Source organism: Bufo gargarizans, chromosome 2 (assembly GCF_014858855.1).
Source record: "Bufo gargarizans isolate SCDJY-AF-19 chromosome 2, ASM1485885v1, whole genome shotgun sequence".
Lineage (NCBI taxonomy): Eukaryota > Metazoa > Chordata > Amphibia > Anura > Bufonidae > Bufo > Bufo gargarizans.
In genome coordinates this window covers 250,893,988-250,913,439 of record NC_058081.1, presented here as the reverse complement: position 1 = coordinate 250,913,439, position 19,452 = coordinate 250,893,988, and the positions used below count along the sequence as shown (strand labels likewise).

The following is a 19,452-nucleotide window of genomic DNA, read 5'->3' as shown; positions in this document are numbered from 1 at the left end:
TTCTGGATTGGGGTGAAGAAGTGGACCCTGAAAAAGATCTTCCCTCAACGATAAGGTGAAGGGAGGGTAAATTGCCAGTTTCAACAGACTCTAGTACCATGACCTCTTGGGCCATTTTGGGGCTATTAAGATGATCGAGGCTCCCTCTTTCTGTACTTTGTTTAAAACCTGAGGGATAAGGAAGAAGGGAGGGAAGGCGTACCCCAATTCCAGACTCCAGTCCTGGGCTAATCTATCCACTGCCGATGGGTTGTTCAAAAAATGTAGGGAGAAAAACCTTTCTACCTTACTGTTAGATTGGGAGGCAAACAGGTCCACTGTTGGTAGACCATACTTCTGAATTACTTGACAGAAGACTTCTTTGTTCAAGCACCAATCTCCCTGCCTTACGGGGACTCTTTCCTTCCCTTTCAGGTGTATTGCAGAAAGGAAGAGTCTCATTTATTCCGCTAAACAGAAAATTTGTACTTTTTGTACAGTAGGGATTTGTTCAGTCTTTTGAGATTTGGTACAACCCTGAAAGAACCAATTCGGTTTCTATACTAGGAACAAAGGGGAATAAAAACCCTTGCCTCTTTCTGCCTCTGAAAAGACCTCTGACTGCAGTGCCTCCCTCTTTTCTTGATTTTTGGGGCAGACTGTCTGGACAAAAAGATCTTCTGGATAAGAAACTCCAGTCGGAAATCTTTTTCTATTAAATTTAAAATCTATTTGTTTTGGGACACAGATTTCCAAGCTGGAAGGAAATGAAACAGCCTTCCTCCCACCTGACTTCTGGCATCATTGAGATTCGTCTTTGGGTTTTGTGTCCATTGTTCCGTTTTCCGTGATTTTCTGCAGACCCACTGACTTTCAAAGGGTCCATGGAAAACTCAGCTAATTCACCGTTTGTCATCCGTGTCCGTGATCAGTGTTTCCAGTCTGTGAAAAAAATATGACCCGTCCTTTTTTTTTTACGGACAACGATTTGCGGACCCATTCAAGTCAACGGGTCCGTGAAAAAACATGGATGCACACAAAATTGTCATCCGCGTCCGCGCGCCCGTGTCCGTTTTTTTTTCCTATCATTTGCATGGCAAACTAAACAGATTTTTTTTTTTTTTTCTTTCCTTCATGTTTGGAGATCCTCCAAAAATAAAGGAAGACACACGGAAACAAAAATGGACACGGAACAATGGACCCCCTTTTTGCGGACCGCAAAAAAATACTGTCGTGTGCATGAGGCCTTACTTTGCTTGTTCTTTTGACTTTTGAAACCAGCCTGACATTTGTGAAAAAAAAGTTTTCTTCTGGGGAACTGGAAACTTCTTTTTGTTGTCCGAGGCTCTCTCTAGAATCTCATCAAGAGAAGAGCCAAAAAGTCTAGAGCCTTCACATGGGAGTGAGCAAAGTCTAGACTTTCAGCCCTGATCTCCTCTCCAAGACCTAAGCCATACAGCCCGCCTGGCTGTGTTTGACAAAGCCACAGCTCTGGCCGAAAAACGCACTACATCAGTGGAGGCATCCGCCAAAAAATCTGCTGCCTTATGAAAGGTTGGTAGAGAAGCAAGTAAATCTTCCCTTGCGATTTTGTCTCTGATGTAGGATTCTAACTGCCCCAGCCATAACCTTAAAGACATAGACACCCATGAGGCCGCAATAGCTGGTCTGAGACTTGTCGATACACATTCCTATGACCGCCGAAGATAAATATCCGCCTTTTTATCTAGGGGATCTCCTAAACAGCCTAGGTCTTCAAAAGGAAGGTCTGATCTCCTGGCAATGTTGGCTACCGATGCATCAACTAAAGGTGCTTTGTCCCATGCGCTAGAGACAGATTCCTCAAACAGGTAATTATGCATGACAGAATTTGGGATAAAAAATATTCTGTCTGGATTATTCCATTCCTTCTTAATTAATGTCTCAATATTCTTGTGAATGGGAAACGCCCTATGGCGCTTTGGACCCAGACCCTCAAAGGCCTGATCAGCTATAGATTTAGGCTCTTTAGTGTTCTCTAATTGCATAGTAGTCTTCACTGCTTTTAATAAGGGCTCTACATCCTCTGGTGGAAAAAGAGATTTTCCTGCCGTATCCTCGTCAAAAGACATATACTCAGAGGATAATTCCTGGCCTGATTCTATGTCTTCTTCAACCGTTGAAGTCAGAGTCCCAGTTAAGGCCCCGATTCTCTGGCGACTTGTGTCGGCTTTGCCTGAAGGATTTTAAAAAGAGGACTTAACTTCTGACCGCACTAAGGCTTTAATGGATTTTGAAAAGCTATGGGATTCTTCCATTACTAGCTTATCAATACATGATTGACAGGGTGGCTTAACGTAAGTAGAGGACAGGGGCACTTTACACCCCCCACATTCTTTATGCTTGGTTTTCCCAGAGGCTTTTTTTAGGAATTTTAGCAACCAACAAAAAGAAAAAAAAAAAAAAAAAAAAGCACACAACACCCAGGCATAAGAAGGGGTGATAGAAAACAATAAAATCTCACCCAAGTATCGTGTCAATCTTCCCCATTTCTTAGGTCCAGTACTGGGCTTCTGGGCCTTGAGGTTACCACGGAGTCGGCGCGTCCGGTATCACCTGGATCCAAGAGAATATGCGTCTGCTCCAGATACTGCACAACACTGTGTGCGTCCACGGCTGGCTGCTCCTCCTGCTGCCGTATTTTTTTCCACCTTGGCTCCTTCCCATGTCCTGTTATTAAAAGGACCGCCTAATCCACGCTCTCACACTTCCAGCTCCAGCGGCGCCACCGGAAGTGCCGTCTATGCGCCGGAAGCGCTTGATATTGCACATGCGCCGAGCATCCCCGAGCCTCGATCCGCCATTTTGGCAATGGGACGCCGTCGCTACCACAGCAATGAACCGTCTGGGGGTGTGAACCTTTTTATCTCATCAGGTTTCCTGTCCTGGATAGGAGGTCCCGGTCGCATGGGTGCGGTAATGGGTGAGGGGAAAACATACCCTTAGGCCTCTTTCACATGACCGTATGGCTTTTTCAATGTTTTGCGGTCTGTTTTTCATGGATCGGTTGTTCCGTTTTTTGTTTCCATTGCGTTTCCGTTTCTCCGTATGGCATATATAGTATACAGTAATTACACAGAAAAAATTGATTGCGGGCAATAATAGGACATGTGGAAATAGAAATATGGAAACGGAGTACATTCCTTTTTTTTTTTTTTTTGCGGAACCATTGAAATGAATGGTTCCGTATACAGAACGCAAAAAAAGGCCCGTAAATGGAAAAAAAAAAAAAACGGTCGTGTGAAAGAGGCCTTAGGGTAACTCTCCAAGAACAGGGATCCGCCCAATTTTTACGCCCTTGAATGGTGAAATATATTTGTACATTGAGCCATTTAAATCATTATAATGAGTAACATTTAACTTGTACGCAAATAGGTTTTTGCTGTCTTTGACTTCAGAAGCAAAGCTCAGGATCCCAAGCAAGCAGATATAGGAGCTGCCACACAGGACTGGTTTAGATTATATTACAGAAGTAGAAATACTGAAGAGGAGGGGAAGTGGTTAAAACTTATCCCCAATCCACAGAATCTGATCAGTGAGGGTCTGACCACTGGGACCCACCCCAATCACAAGGTGCTGGGGTCTCCGGAGTGAAGGAGCACTGTACTCTGCTTCTCTTCAGCAGGCGTGGTGTTGAATAGAGTGGCATCAGACATGCATGATCCCCTCTTCGTGCACTTCAGGGACTCTGGAACCTTATTCTTCTGATGTGGATAAGGGATAAGTATTCTATTCATAATGTACAGGGTTGCAACTGAACTTACTATTGGGTGCAGAATAGTGATGTGAAACCCTATTCGGGGGCTTATAATGTTAATGAACATGCTGTATCACCTGAATTTGCATCCACGGTGCCTTAGTTGTAAGAACCTCTTACTGGTAGTAGGATTTCACAAATAAAGAGGACACGTGTTATAGTCACTAAAGTAAAACCCACATTTATTCATTATTTACAATTAATGCCAATCTAAGGAAATCACATAGATACGATGAGGATATGTTTTATGACGCTTAAATCTAGCACTAGTAGAGGATTCAGTATAAAATGTATAGATTGTATAAGCCTATCAACTGCAAACCAGCTCTTTCTATGCTTAGTAGTCCAGCTGGCCATCCTACCTAGCAACTGACAGCCTTTCCTGTAGGACTGTATACCTTAAAGGGGTTGTCTCATCATAGACAATGGGGGCATATCGCTAGGATATGCTAGCATCGTCTTAAAGGGTCTGGGACCCGCACCTATATCGAAAACGGAGCCCCGTAACGTGGTGGCTGGAGGACTCCAGTCCGGCCACCACCAAGCCGGCTCCACATAGAAGTGAATGGGAGTACACCGCACACGACTGGCCACCGCTCCCATTCACTTCTATGGGCTCGACAGAAATAGCCAAGCCAGAGCTCCGCTATTTTCGCCGGCCCCATAGAAAATGAATGGAGGGCAGCTGCGCATGCACAGTGCGCCCTCCTGCACTTTCGGGACTCAGTTCTCGATATAAGGACCCGCACCTATAAGACAATGGGGGCATATCTTAGCGATATGCCCCCATTGTCTGCCATGAGGTAACCCCTTCAATCTTTTAAACCTTATCCTACATCAATCTGCTCAGTTCTTTCTGCTCTATATAATTACATGGTGATGGCAGCCTGGACAGCATGTTCAACGTGACAGGTTCCCTTCACACTTGAGGCCCTTCATTCTGGGAATCGCAGGGACACAAGAACAGAAGAGTAGTTGAAGAATGACATGCTGAGACAAAAACCTAACCCTAGGGAGTGTGCAGGAACCACCTAAAAACATGAAAGATGCATCTGGTAACAAAAATGTACACTTACAACTTCTCATGAGTCTCATTAACTACTTTGAGGAATCTTAACTAATTCAATTCTTGTAATCATCAAACCCATGCGATTTCCATTGTGTTTATAATTAATTAACCTCTCCATTACACTTCTGCACAAAATATCATAAATTATATCGCTGTGGACTGCAATCGGAGTAAAGCAAAAAACTATACTAAAGCTCACCTGTAAAAAGCATATATTGATGAAGTGCATTTCAGCTTTGCAAATTTTATATATTATCCCATTAAAGTTTACATTATTCCCTCTACTTTGACATCACTGTGCATCCGGTTGCCTGTACTGTGACATCACTGTGCATCCTGTTGCCTGTACTGTGACATCACTGTGTGTGCAGGTAACTCTTTGTACTGTGACATCTCTGTGTGGGCACATTATTACCTTTACTGGGACATCACTGTTTCTGCAAGTTATTCCCTGTATGTGACATCACTGTGTATATGCACAATATTTCCTTTACTGTGACATCACTGTGTTCACGCAAGTCACTGTACTGTAACCTCATTCTGCGCGCCCGTTACTCCCCGCACTGTAACATCACTGTGTATGTTACTCCATGCTGTGACATCACTGTTAATGGTGAGCGAATCAAACTGTCCGAAGTGGACTTTGTCCGAATTTCAGGGAAAATTTGATTAGTCACATAGCCAAATCTCCTCGTGCTTCGTGGTAACGAATCGATTTTCCCTGAAATGGGGTAAAAAATAATAATAAACACACTCATCTGCGTTTGATCGCGAAGAGCCCATCATGGCCATCTTGAGTGAAGATCCCACGCGAAATCTCATGCACGCCGACGTATGACGTCACAACGCCGGCCAATGTAATGTCGTCATCACGAGCTGGGTTGGATCTTCAATCAAGATGGCAGTGGCGGGCTCTTCACGATCTAATGGATGAGGCAAGTATGATTTAATATTTTTTTTTTTTTATTATAGACTTTAATATTTATGTCAGATGCCACGATCAGTGATGAACGCAGTATCTGAGGGGTACAATGACTGGGGGGCGGCGCAATTGCTGTTCACAGTCATTGCACCCACTATTTACAAAAAAATGAAAAGCGCATCATGGTTGTTCAGCTATACTCTCCAACACTCCGTACCCTCCATGCATTTCCCCTACACATCATTTCTTTCAGCATTAACCTATCCATTCCATAGTAGTATTTTGCATACCATCTCTCCCTTTCAATTCTAAACACGAATTTCTGTGTTGTCTAATAACCGTTCACATGTAATGTGCTGCGTCCCTCCCAGTACATTTTTGTTCTACATGTCGGTTAGTCTATATAAGGCTTGAAGTAACAATAGGTCATCTGTATCTGAGGAAGAAGGCGGACCGCCTCAGAAACACATTATACCTGCTTGATCTTATTTTTAACGCTGTTTTAACTTGTTTTTTGTCAATTAGGTGTGGTCTCACTTTCTGATAGCACCTGGTAAAACCTTTCGTTCTATCCCTCCCTGTGACATCACTGTTTGTACACATTATTCATGGTGCGTATTATATGTGGATTTTCTGTGTGGTTTCTCGTGTGAATACTCTGCAGCATAGGACGGTACCAGCTACAGGAAGTGGGTGATATTTTCTAAATATCTACATGGGGCAGAAATTGTGTGCTCGGAAACTGACCTGTGGATTTTGAAATCCACAACATGTCAATTCTACAGATTTTAAGAACAGATGTCATCCTTGCAATGTAAATTATGAGATCTTAGAAAAATCTGTGTTCAAATCTGAGCGGAAAAACCGCAATTAGACTTACCGGTAATTCAGTTTCCTTGAATCCACCATGACGGCCCACATTGAGATTGACCCTTGACCTCTGTAGGGGCAGGAACACAGAGAGTTTAAGAACCCCCCACCCCTCCACCTCCTCAGTGCTTTACAATTACCCGAAAAGGTGGAACAAAAGTAAAAGGATATTGATCCATACCCTTAAACTCCTGCATGTATATGCAACATAAATCCCAAAAATCTTTTTTTTTTTTATTTATATATTTTATAGATATTTTTTATTTTATATATATATATTATTTTTTTTTTTTTTTTTTGGGAAGGGGAATAGTATGGGCCGTCATGGTGGATTCAAGGAAACGGAATTACCTGTAAGTCTAATTGCGGTTTTTCCATTTCATCCACCATGACGGCCCACATTGAGACATATCAGATAACTAAATGGGTGGGGATATCGCCTGTAGAACCTTCCGGCCGAAAAGAGCTTCATTTGCGTCCGGAAGATTAAGACGATAGTGTCTTACAAAAGTATTAGTGCTAGACCAGGTTGCGGCTTTACAGATCTGGTCCAGCGAGACCCCTCCTTTCTCGGCCCAAGAAGAGGACGTGGCCCTAGTAGAATGGGCTTTAACATTACCAGGACTGGGTTTGTTCTGGATCTTGTAGCAACATTCAATAGTGGATTTGATTCATCTAGCTATGGAAGACCTGGCTAACTTCTTTCCTTTATTCTTCCCTGAAAACTGAATAAGGAGATTGTCATCCACCATAAAATCTCTGGTAGAATCCAGGTAACGGATAACTATGTCCCTAACGTCCAGGAGATGTAACCTATCACTAGACCCTGCATGATCGGACCTAGGGATAGAGGGTAGGAAGATCTCCTGCTCTAGATGGAAAGGAGAGACTACTTTAGGGAGAAAGCCTGGGTCGAGAGTTAGACGGATGTGATCCTTGTTAATTTGGAGGTAGGGCTCTCTACACGATAAAGCCTGGATCTCCCCGATGCGTCTGGCTGAGGTGATGGCGATCAGAAAGGCAGTCTTAAGGGAAAGGTGTTTTAAAGAGATCTCCGACGAAGGTACAAATGGAGGTTTTGTTAAGCCCTCTAGTACGGTGTTAAGATCCCAGGTCGGAGTTCTGGATCTCAGGGAGGGTCTCAACCTTGCAACCGCTCTGAAGAACCTCCTGATCCATCTGTGGTTGGCCAGGCTACAGTCATAGAAGGAGCTTAGGGCAGAAATTTGGACCTTCAAAGTACTAGGTCTAAGGCCTAACTCAAGGCCGCACTGTAGAAAGTCCAAAATTCTGTTGATGGGAGGAGAGGTGGTGTCTGGGCGCTCAACTCCTAACCAGGAACAGTATTTCCTCCAGATCTTGAGGTAGATGGAGGAGGTCACCTTTTTCCTACTTGCCCTCAGAGTACGTATCACCTTTTCCGAAAGTCCTCTGCTTCTTAGTGTCTCGCTCTCAGGATCCAGGCTGACAGCCTGAACATGCCTGGGTCTGGATGAAGAAGAGGGCCCTGGACTAGAATGTCCCTCTGGAAGGGAATCTCCCACGGATCCTCCAGCGATAGCTGTCTTAGAGTGGAGAACCAACTTCTCTTTGGCCATAGAGGGGCTATCAGGATGAGAGTAGTCGGTTCCTCCAGGAGCTTCTGGACGATCCGAGGTAGTAGTGGTATTGGGGGAAAGGCGTAGGCTAGTCTCCAATTCCATTGTATTGATAGAGCATCGATTGCCCATGGATTGTCTCCTGGGTTTAGGGAGCAAAAACAGTCTACCTGCGCATTTTTTCTGGTGGCGAATAGGTCTACCTCTGGACAGCCCCATCTTTCTGAGATTTTTTGGAAGATATTCCTGTTCAGAGACCATTCTCCTGGGTCTACTATCTCTCTGCTCAGAAAGTCTGCTACTGTGTTTTCGCAGCCCCTTAGGTGGATGGCGGACAGAGATAAAGTGTTTACTTCTGCCCAGGAGAAAATTATTTTTGCTATCTCGCCAAGAGGCCGTGATCTTGTTCCCCCTGGTGACGCAGATAGGCCACCGTTGTAGTGTTGTCTGACATTACTCTTAGATGTCGCCCTTTTAGAAGGCACTCTCCTTTTAATAATGCTTCCAGGACTGCGTAAAGCTCTCGGTAGTTGGAGGATCTGTCTCTTATCTCGGCGGGCCAGGTACCCTGTAGAAGATGATCTCCTATCTTTGCTCCCCAGCCTCCGAGGCTTGCGTCCGTGATTACCTGAATGACGGGATGATTCCGCCACTGAAGGCGTCCTAGCAGTCTTCTTTTTACTTTCCACCAATCCAAATCTGTTTTTACAGACTGAGGGATCCGAAAGACCCTGTCTAGACTTAACTGTCTTCCGTCCCAGATAGTTAGGATCCAATTTTGGATTATTCTTGTGTGGCTTTGGCACCAAGCCACCGAGGGGATGCAGGCGGTTAGGCTTCCTAGGAGACTCATGGCCTTTCTGATGGAGCAGTTGCGAGACTTCTGGAATGTTCTGACTTTCTCTGTCAGTGCAGTAGCTTTGTCCTGAGGGAGGAAGGTCGTCAGCCGGGACGAATCTAATTCCACACCCAGGAACTTTATTCTCATGGACGGGGTTAGGGTGGATTTTTTTATATTTATAATCCATCCGAGGCTCTTTAAGAGTTCCGAGAATCTCTGGGTCGCCAGAAGGTTCTCGGATTCTGTCTTGCCCAGAATTAAAAAGTCGTCGAGATAAGGAATAATTGTGATTCCTTCCTGACGAAGGCAGGCCACCATCTCTACTACGATCTTTGTGAAGACCCTGGGGGCCGAGGAGATACCGAAAGGGAGGGCGACATATTGGAAGTGATGTATAGACCTGTCTGGACCGCTTAGAGCGAATCTTAGATACTTTTGGGAAAGATGATGGATGGGGACGTGGTAGTAAGCGTCCTTCAGATCGATTGACGACATGAATGCCCCTTTTGGAATCAGAGGGATTGTGGATGGGATGGTCTCCATCCTGAACCTCCTGTATAAGATAGACCTGTTTAGGGGTTTTACGTTTATTATCGTGCGAAAGGATTGGTCTGTTTTTTTTACTAAAAAAAGACTGGAATAGAATCCTCTCCTTTCCTCTGGGATAGGAACCTTTCGAATTACCCCTAGCTCTAAGAGGTCTTGGACGCCCTGCCAGATTTTCGGGAGATCTGATCTGCTCTGAGGTGTAATGCAGTATCTTCTTGGGGGGACTGATGTGAACTCTATCCTGTAACCCTGGGAGATTATATTTAGCACCCAGGGATTTGAAGTTACCTGACTCCAGGAGGATAGAAAACCCATCAGTCGCCCCCCTACCCTGGCGTCATTGCTGCTTAGGTTGCCTATTCTGGGGATTGAGGATAAAGCCTCTTCCTCTTCCCCCTTTTGGATAACTCCATCGGCCTGACTTCCCTTTCCCCCTGTAGGATCTCTGCTGGGGTTGGTACTGCCGAAAGGGCTTCTTTTTTGGTTCTTTGTCCTCTGGAAAACCCTTCTTCTTGTCTGCTGCGCCCTCTAGGATTTTATCCAGAGTGGGGCCGAAGACAAATTCCCCTGAAAAGGGGATAGAACAAAGCTTGGCCTTGGATGCCTTGTCTCCAGACCAGGCTTTCATCCATAAAGCCCGACGGGCAGCATTAGAAAGGGCAGCATCCTTGGCGGAAAATCTGATGGACTCTGCAGACGCATCGGCCAAAAATGCCGTGGCGGAGCGGAGAAGGGGGAGAGATTCCCTGATCTCTTCTCTTGGAGTCTTGTTTTTCAGATGTTCGTCCAGTTCTCCAAGCCATATATACATTGCTCTGGCAACGGATGTAGCGGAAATATTAGTTTTTACCCCAAACATCGCCGCTTCCCAGGATTTCTTAAGGAGGCCATCTGCCTTTCTATCCATAGGATCACCTAGCTGAGAGGAATCCTCAAAGGGTAGGGCGGTCTTTTTTGCTACCTTGGATACCTGCAAATCGACCTTAGGCGTTTGGTTATATATTTTACTTTCAGACGGGTCAAAGCAGAGCCTATTTCTGAATTCTTTAGGAACGCCAAGTCTCTTTTCTGGATCTGACTATTCCTCTAATATCATTTCCTTTATATTTTCATTGATGGGGAAAACAATAGGAGACCTAGCTCTAAGGCCCCCAAACATTTCATCCTGAACCGTACGGGGTTTAGGAATATCTTCAATGCCCATAGTGGACCTGACTGCTCGGAGCAGCTCTTCCATTTCATTAGCGGAAAAAAAGTATCTTTTATCCTCCTCCAGAATCTCTCCGTCCGACAAGGGTTCCTCATTAGGAAATTGTCTGGACGAGGCAGAAGCAACTTCAACCTCTTCACCCTCAGAAGAAGAAATAACGGATATTTTGCGCTTCTTAGAAGGGATGGGGTTGCTGGCAGGGGTAGATAAGGAGGCTAAAGAGGACTTAATCTCGTCAGAAATAAAGGACTTCATCTCCGAGAGTATATCTGGTTGCTCCTCTTTCCAAATCTCCGAAGTGCAAGGTTTGCATAGTCTCTTTTTATAATTTTCGGGGAGACGCTTGGAACAAGCACAGCATTTTAAGGGTTTTGTTTTGGATTTTAACTCCTTGCTGCCCTGCAGAAGGAAGCAACCAGATAACCCAGCATTAGTAATTCAGGCTTACAAAAACTGAAATATACACCCCCCAGAAGGGGACTCACGGTGCTGGAGGCAGAAGGATCAGGACCTTCCTGGAGGGGAGCAGGTGTCTCAGACATCGCGGTGTAACAGGTGAGGTGCCGAAAGGAACCGCGGTCTTCTTTTTTTAAAATTCCCGGCGTCTGACGTCATCTAGCTGCGCCCTGCATGACGGCGTAGGCCTGCGCCGCACTAGCCTACTAAGAGAGGCGTGCGTCGCCCGGCCCGCCCATAGAGACGCTCCATGCGTCGCACCTGCTCCCCCTGCCGGACGCCAGAGCTCGGTCCTCCAGAAGGAAAGGACGCCGAGCGCCGCGCGCGCTGAGAAGCCGGCACCTTCAACTGCTTCCACAAGGAGGGAAGGAAGTCCGAAGGTATGGGGAGGACCACAGGCCTCGGCATAAGCCAAGACGAGGGTCCTCGATGCTCCTAGCTGGCCAGCCTTGGCCCCTGCCGCGGGAGGCCAGCTGGAGAACCTGTAAGAGAGATAAGGCTATTTCATCCTCCATGAAGGAGGAACTCTCCACGTGTTGGCCCCTGTAGGGGCAGGAAAGCACTGAGGAGGTGGAGGGGTGGGGGGTTCTTAAACTCTCTATGTGTTCCTGCCCCTACAGAGGTCAAGGGTCAATCTCAATGTGGGCCGTCATGGTGGATGAAATGGAAAATCTGCATAAACAACACTACAGTGAATGTGACATCACTGTGTGTGTGCGCACGTTGCTCCCTGCACTGTGACATCACTGTGTGCGTGCACGTTGCTCCCTGCACTGTGACATCACTGTGTGCGTGCACGTTGCTCCCTGCACTGTGACATCACTGTGTGCGTGCACGTTGCTCCCTGCACTGTGACATCACTGTGTGCGTGCACGTTGCTCCCTGCACTGTGACATCACTGTGTGCGTTCACGTTGCTCCCTGCACTGTGACATCACTGTGTGCGTGCACGTTGCTCCCTGCACTGTGACATCACTGTGTGTGCACGTTGCTCCCTGAACTGTGACATCACTGTGTGTGTGCACGTTGCTCCCTGAACTGTGACATCACTGTGTGCGTGCACGTTGCTCCCTGCACTGTGACATCACTGTGTGTGTGCACGTTGCTCCCCGCACTGTGACATCAGTGTGTGTGCACGTTGCTCCCTGAACTGTGACATCACTGTGTGCGTGCACGTTGCTCCCTGCACTGTGACATCACTGTGTGCGTGCACGTTGCTCCCTGCACTGTGACATCACTGTGTGCGTGCACGTTGCTCCCTGCACTGTGACATCACTGTGTGCGTGCACGTTGCTCCCTGCACTGTGACATCACTGTGTGTGTGCACGTTGCTCCCTTAGTCTGTACAGATCATTTTACTGAAGTTACCTGTCATTCTAATCCTACCTGTAATTATATCCCCTCTGTGTATAGATAACACAGGATCCACCATTCACGGCAGGTGATCGTACAATGACCTCTGCACAGGTTACAGAGCATGCCTAGAAATCTCTCCCATATATGTCAATAGGGTCCCCTCCTGTCCATTGTGCAGGGATGGACTGGAAACTTAAAGGGCAGCCCCAGCAGAACCGAATACCAGTGTTGCCCCATATACTGCCCCAGCAGACACCAATACTACAGTGCAGCACAAAATACTGATACTGCCACCCCCGCTGCAGTACTTAACTATCACTATACTGATGACAAAAGTTTAATTCTGGAGTGTGCCTGCAGCCACCGGCTAAGTGCAGTATTTGATGCTTCTAGTATTAATGCTGAGAGGATCAAATAGTTATGTACCTGGCTTTTGGCCATGAGGAGAGCTCAGACAGCACCCTGGGCATCGGCCCATGAAGAAATTTCCCTATAGAGTCTATGGCCAATCCACCTCTGCTATTGTGTCTATGGCCCATGTGGCTGCCATAAAGCAATTTTCTTAACCCTTTCTAAATACTGTTAAGAACAGCTCAGGCAAGACGGCCGCCCCCATAATCCTGTTCAGGGAATAGAATTAAAAAAATCTTAAAATAAAAACTGATTTGAAAAAATTGATATGTTATTTGGTTTTTATTGGCAGATACATTTTTGTGACACATATCCTTTAACTGCCGTTTCAGGTTCTTTTTCAGGATCAGCTGCCATGAGGAATAACACTATTTCTGACAATTGCATGACTTGTATCTAGCATTTTTAGCAGTTTCCCCTGGGTGGAGGCTAGCTGGGATCATGTCTGCCCATATACAGGACATGAAGAAACACGGGCTCTTGCTTTCAGCATTAATAATGGAAGTCATTACACAGCAAAACTAAGCCGTTAAGGGCAGCAAATCACTAGCAAGCAGCAGTCTCCGGCAGCCCTTCCTCCCCTCCCCTTTGCATCGACTTATATGTAATCTGATCCTTCAGTGAGTAAGCAGGCAGAACCTCTTCACTGGAGATGGATCTGAGAGGGAGAGCAGAAGAGGAGCCTAGTACAAGGAGAAGAAAGCATTTTTCTCCGATATGATAGATTACAACGTTTTTTATATTTGCCTATACTATTATTTAATATTTTATTTTTCAATAGATGAGCAGTTAAACTATAGGTGCTTACTGATTATCAGAAAATACCAACACTGAAAACTCCAGTAAAAAGCAGTTTCCTATCATCTGTGTGAGCTTGGAGGAAATGTGGGTCTCATGTATTTTCTTTTCATAAGTGGGCCAGACCGTAGCAGCCCAGCAGACATTCCTTCAAGAGCCCGAAACACAATGTCAAAATGATATTTCTCCAAAACATGGCAGCAGCATAGACTTGAGATGCTCTTACACGTTGAATAGATGTCAGCCTAATAGCCAACAGCTATCCCTCCCTACTCTCCCCTACACATACATGCTTGGCTCGGTGGCTTATCGCCCAGGAGAAAAAAAAAAGGATTGGGTGTTGAAAGTCAAGGCACCAAACCTTCACTCCCTAACATCATCTTTCAGGAGAGAGTTGGGTGCTCCCGATACATTTTAGATTGCTGGCTGGTACCGTCAAAAACAGCGGGTTTGGCAACAACAGTCTATGGGTGCATTCACACAACTAACTAACTAAGTATTTCGCAGTCAAAATATGGATGATGTCCATGTGACGTATGTGATCTGCAACAGTTTTTTTCCGGACACATTGACGTTCTTTTGTGAAACATACATATGGATGCAGAAAGCACACAGATGTCTACCATGTGCTTTCCACATCTATATGTTAATTCTTGGCTGTCAATGGGTTCACAAAAAAAATAAAAAATGTGTGTATATATATATATATATATATATATATATATATATATATATATATATATATATATATATATATATATATATATATTAGTCAAAACATCATCCTTATTTTGTGGACCGCAAATACATATGGTCGTGTGAATGCAGGTCCTTCGGGGGAAAGAGTATGATGCCCCCATAGTGCTGTCCCTCACCGTTTGATGCTTCCTTAATGTCTTTTCTCACAATATGATGCCCCTGTGCAGTCTGATGCTCCTAGGATGCTCCTAAGTGTCCTGTTCAGCAGAATGTCTCAGCACAGCAGGATGTCCCTTAAGTGCCCCACACAAAGCAATGTCCTCTAAGCGCCGGCTACACAATATCATGACCCCTTAAGTGACCCCCACACCCAATGATGCCCCCCTTGAGTTCCTCAATCTCAGAGAGGTGGCCCCCAGAGTAAGGCCCCATCATACTGTGTGACGCCCCCTAAGTGGCTCCCACACTATATAATGTCCTCTTTAAGGGGTTGTCTAACTTAAAAAAATTGCATTTATCATGTAGACAAAGTGAATACAACTGAATGTATTGTCATTTTTCCATCACATTATACACTGCTTGTATCCAGGGGTAACGACCACCAATGCAGAGCAGATCCATGAAGTCGGGATGGAAGCTGCTGTGGCATGTGCGCCTATGCACCCTCCCACAGTCTCGGCCAGCACTATTTCCTACAGTGTGCAAGCACGACCACCACTGTTGGATTTCAGGGTGGTCGTAACCAATGGAACAGAGTGGTGTATAAGGCAATGGAAAAATGAATCAAGCCAGCAAAAGGAGGCAATATGGACAATCATAATGCATTAGTAAGTGCCCGGTATTAAGGGTTGGCTAGTTTCTGGCTACTGTTGACCAATGTGTTTGTAAGATGTCCATATGGGACGTACCTATATAGTCTTTGTTGCAATTCTGTGCTATTTTCTATATTTCATAAGGCAGGCATGCTCAACCCGCGGCCCTCCAGCTGTTGTAAAACTACAACTCCCACAATGCCCTGCTGTAGGCTGATAGCTGTTCGGGCAAGCTGGGAGTTGTAGTTTTGCAACAGCTGGAGGGCCGCAGGTTGAGCATGCCTGTCATAAGGCCTGCCCCCTTGCTTGTCAAGCCTTTGGTGCTGTCCACAAAATGGCTGCTGATGGAGGGTCATGTGACCAGGCAAATCACCTCCGTGTGATGTCTACTCTGTTCAAATATACTGCACCTGACATCTGCACTTGGTGCAGTGTGTTAGAATGGAGGAGACATAACCATTTACCTGGTCACACGACCCTCCACCAAAGATATCAGCAATTTGACTACCCTAGACCACCAGGGACATTACCTATCATTGCAAGGGAAATTTATACCTGCCAATTTTCCACAGAGATAACAGAAAAGACAGGGCCCTGGTGTATGTATATAATAATGTTATTGACTACTATTGCCAAGATTTAAAGGAAAATAATGACACTGGAAATTGACATGCAACGCCAAGGCAGATAAATACATGAGAGGGAGTCCCACTGCATACAGTCACAATGAACCTCACTCCCACCCACAGCCCTTCAATGACCCTTGGGCCACTCTCCCACGTGTTTCTTCTTTTCCTACAATGCATTCCGTCTGTCAGCCCAATATCCAGGGCCGAGTCCTAGAACAACATATTCTCTATACTCCTTGCTCCTTAATTGTACAAAGGTTGATAACACTAAATGAAGTTTTAATAAAGCAAACAATGACACAGCATAAGCACATAATGATATCAGCGGCCCGTCATACATGTCAGTGTAAGGCTACTTTCACACTTGCGGCAGAGGATTCCGGCAGGCAGTTCTGTCGCCGGAACTGCCTGCCGGAGCTAGCAATCCGGACACAAAACGGATGAATTTGCGAGATGGATCCGGATGCGGATCCTTCTCACAAATGCATTGCAATACCGGATCGGTGTTTCCGGTTGTCATCCGGAAAAACTGATCCGGTATTTATTTTTTCTCTCATTTGTAAAGGTCTGCACATGCGCAGACCGCAAAACCGGATCCGTTTTGCCGGAACACTTGGGGCCGGATCCGGCATTACTGCATTTCAATGGAAATTAATGCCGGATCCGGCATTCCGGCAAGTGTTCAGGATTTATGGCCGGAGAGAAAACTGCAGCATGCTGTGGTATTTTCTCCGGCCAAAAAACGTAAGAGGGACTGAACTGATGCATCCTGATGGGATTGCTTTTCATTCAGAATGCATTAGGATAATTAGGATCAGTTTTTTTCCGGTATTGAGCCCCCGAGGACGGAACTCAATGCCGGAAAACTTTAAGGCAAGTGTAAAAGTACCCCAAGGCGCAGAACCACCATAGTAAAAACAAAAAAATGTATTCTGGTCATACACGGCTAGCAGGCATAAGACTTTATATAGTTTTCCAGGATACAGTGTACTTACGCAAAAAGTGCTTTTCCAGTAAGGCAATTTCCAGATGCCCCTTAACCTCATTGAGTCGGTCAGCCTCCGTCCGGTTATAGTCTGCTATTCCGGAAGCCATGATGATGGTATCTGAACTAGCCTATGGAAGAGTTAAACAGCAATCAGTCAAATCCAGAATCACCAGGCTTTCATAAAGCAAGCCTACAGTATGTACATGAGAACTGAGGATACAACTATTCCCATTACTTCTACATCAGGCAGACCTGGCACTCTGCTCCACGAAGACTGGTAAATAAGGCGGCAGTAACCTTACCCCTGGGGTGTCACGTAAAGTGGAAAAGCAGCATTCTGCCGAGGTCCAAACTAGAGCAGAAAGAGAAATAGGACTACTCCAGGCACGCAGGCGCAGACAAGCAAAGCCAGCATTCCTGCAGCAAGGGAGGCACAGACGTCAGTGAAGCTGTATATATTGATAGGGAGGGACCCGAGTAAAAACACTGCAGGGCTGCAAGATTCAGACCTGGACGGGACAGCATTTTCTATCCATTTTCTCAGGGGGCGAGTAAGGTTCCAAACAAGAAAAGATACTGCTCAATGAAGGAGACGCAATTGACTCATATGCAGAGTTAGCCTATGAGCATATCAGGAGCTGGAGTATTAGAAATGATAGCCATGCTACACACAGGGCTTTTATACAATAAATCACAAGTCGCAAGAAGAATCTGGTGTTTGTCCTTAGGTTGGAGTCTATCATGTTCTCACAATAAGTAAATGCGACAAGTCACACATGTTGCTGCTATACTGATGTATACATTATAAACACGGTGCTGTAAAACACAGGCTCAGCAAACTAGATTACCTTGTAAGGCAGACATTTTATTATACTGTTATGCACAGACATGCGGTACATTTTTCTTTTCACCTTTTTTTTAATCACTTGTACAAAATGTCCATAAATGTTGTCTCTGAGCTGATGGAATGGGTCCACCATATTGATGGCCTATGATCAGGATAGGCCATCAACATCAGATTGGTGGGTGTCTGACCCCTGGCTCCCTTGCCAATACGCGGCCTTCATTGTTTACACTGTACGCCATATATTTACTAGTGGCTATTTATCCAATTCACGCCAATATCAGCAATACTGCAATGGTCTGCACAGAGCAGAGTAAAACATTAACCTCTTTATGCAGTGCTCACACATCCAATTCAAACAGCTGATTTTTTTTTGGGGGGGGGGGGGACACAAACAGGTGATAGTTACCTATCTTAAAGGGGGTGCCCATGCCCGTATCAACTTATCAAATCCCCACCAACCCTGCTCCTCAACACTCGGTTCTGGGTTAGGGTCTTCTTCGAACTTTCAGGACTAACATACCAACACCGGGTACAGACGGGGGTCACATGGTCTGCTGCAGTCAATGTCTGGCTGAAGATGTTATTTACTCTGTACCCGACGTTAAAATGCGGAACTGGAATTACAGAGAAGATCCTAGAAGCCAGAACCATGCGTCAAGGAGCCCCAAGTTAGGTTGTTTTATTTCTATCCACTACAGTCTCCTCTTTATTCATATATAAAATGCATTAGTTGGGAAAATTGCTCGTCACTGCATCACAATAACTTTTTGTTAACACAATTTAAGGTATAGCGTTATTGGTATTTTTTTATTATTCGACTAGGTAACTACCGTATTTTTGGGACTATAAGACGCACTTGGTCCCCAAAAAATGTGAGAAAAGTGGCAATGTGTCTTATAGTCTGAATGGTAATGAACACTTCCATTATGGAAGCAGTCATTAGTATGTGGGAGGCACGGGAAGGTGAGGGCAGCGCTGTGCTGGCTGTACTCACCTTCCCTGGTTTTCTTTCAGGTCCCCGTTGCGGCATCTTAATCGTGCACAGCGGCAGGACACAGTGCACGTAGGCGTGTCAGGTAACAGTACATAGAGGGACCCAGAAGAATGGTTGCGTTGTGCCCTGGATATGCGGCGCCGTCTGGAACAAGCAAGTTTTTTATTAATTTTTTATGTCTGATCTGAGGTCTGATGGAGGCTGGGGGTGCGATCTGAGGCTGAGAAGGGCTGGAGGGTCTGATCCGAGGCTGATAGGGTCTGATTGGGGGTCTGATATGAGGCCGATTTGTGGCTAATGGAGACTGGAGGGGGGGTCTTATCTGAAACAGATGGCACTTGGGGGTCTGATGAAGAATGGGGGTCTGATCTGAGGTCTGATGGAAAATATATTTATTTATTTATTTTCCTCCTCCAAATACTAGGTGCGTCTTATTGTTCAAAAAATCTGCTGTCCTGGAAGTTGCAGTCTCAATCATATGGACAGTGCTCATTGAGCTCTGTGTATACAGGTACAGAGAGGGTAAAAACGGTTTTAAAAAACTGCCCTTTTTCTAACACTGTGGACTAAAGCCCCCTAAAGAGAACCTTGTATAATAAAAGTATTTTTTAAACTCAATATTCAAAGAA

At 45.4% G+C, this 19,452-nt stretch overlaps 1 protein-coding gene across 2 annotated transcripts in view; it reads right to left on the bottom strand.

The window, feature by feature from the left end:
* Positions 1-19,452, bottom strand: part of GRAMD4 (GRAM domain containing 4) — a 165,457-nt gene that overhangs the window by 77,020 nt on the left and 68,985 nt on the right. For both annotated transcript variants that reach the window (XM_044280227.1, XM_044280228.1), the window contains exon 3: positions 16,990-17,110. In XM_044280227.1, coding sequence (XP_044136162.1) covers positions 16,990-17,110 — 121 coding nt within the window. The remainder of the gene's footprint in view (positions 1-16,989; positions 17,111-19,452) is intronic.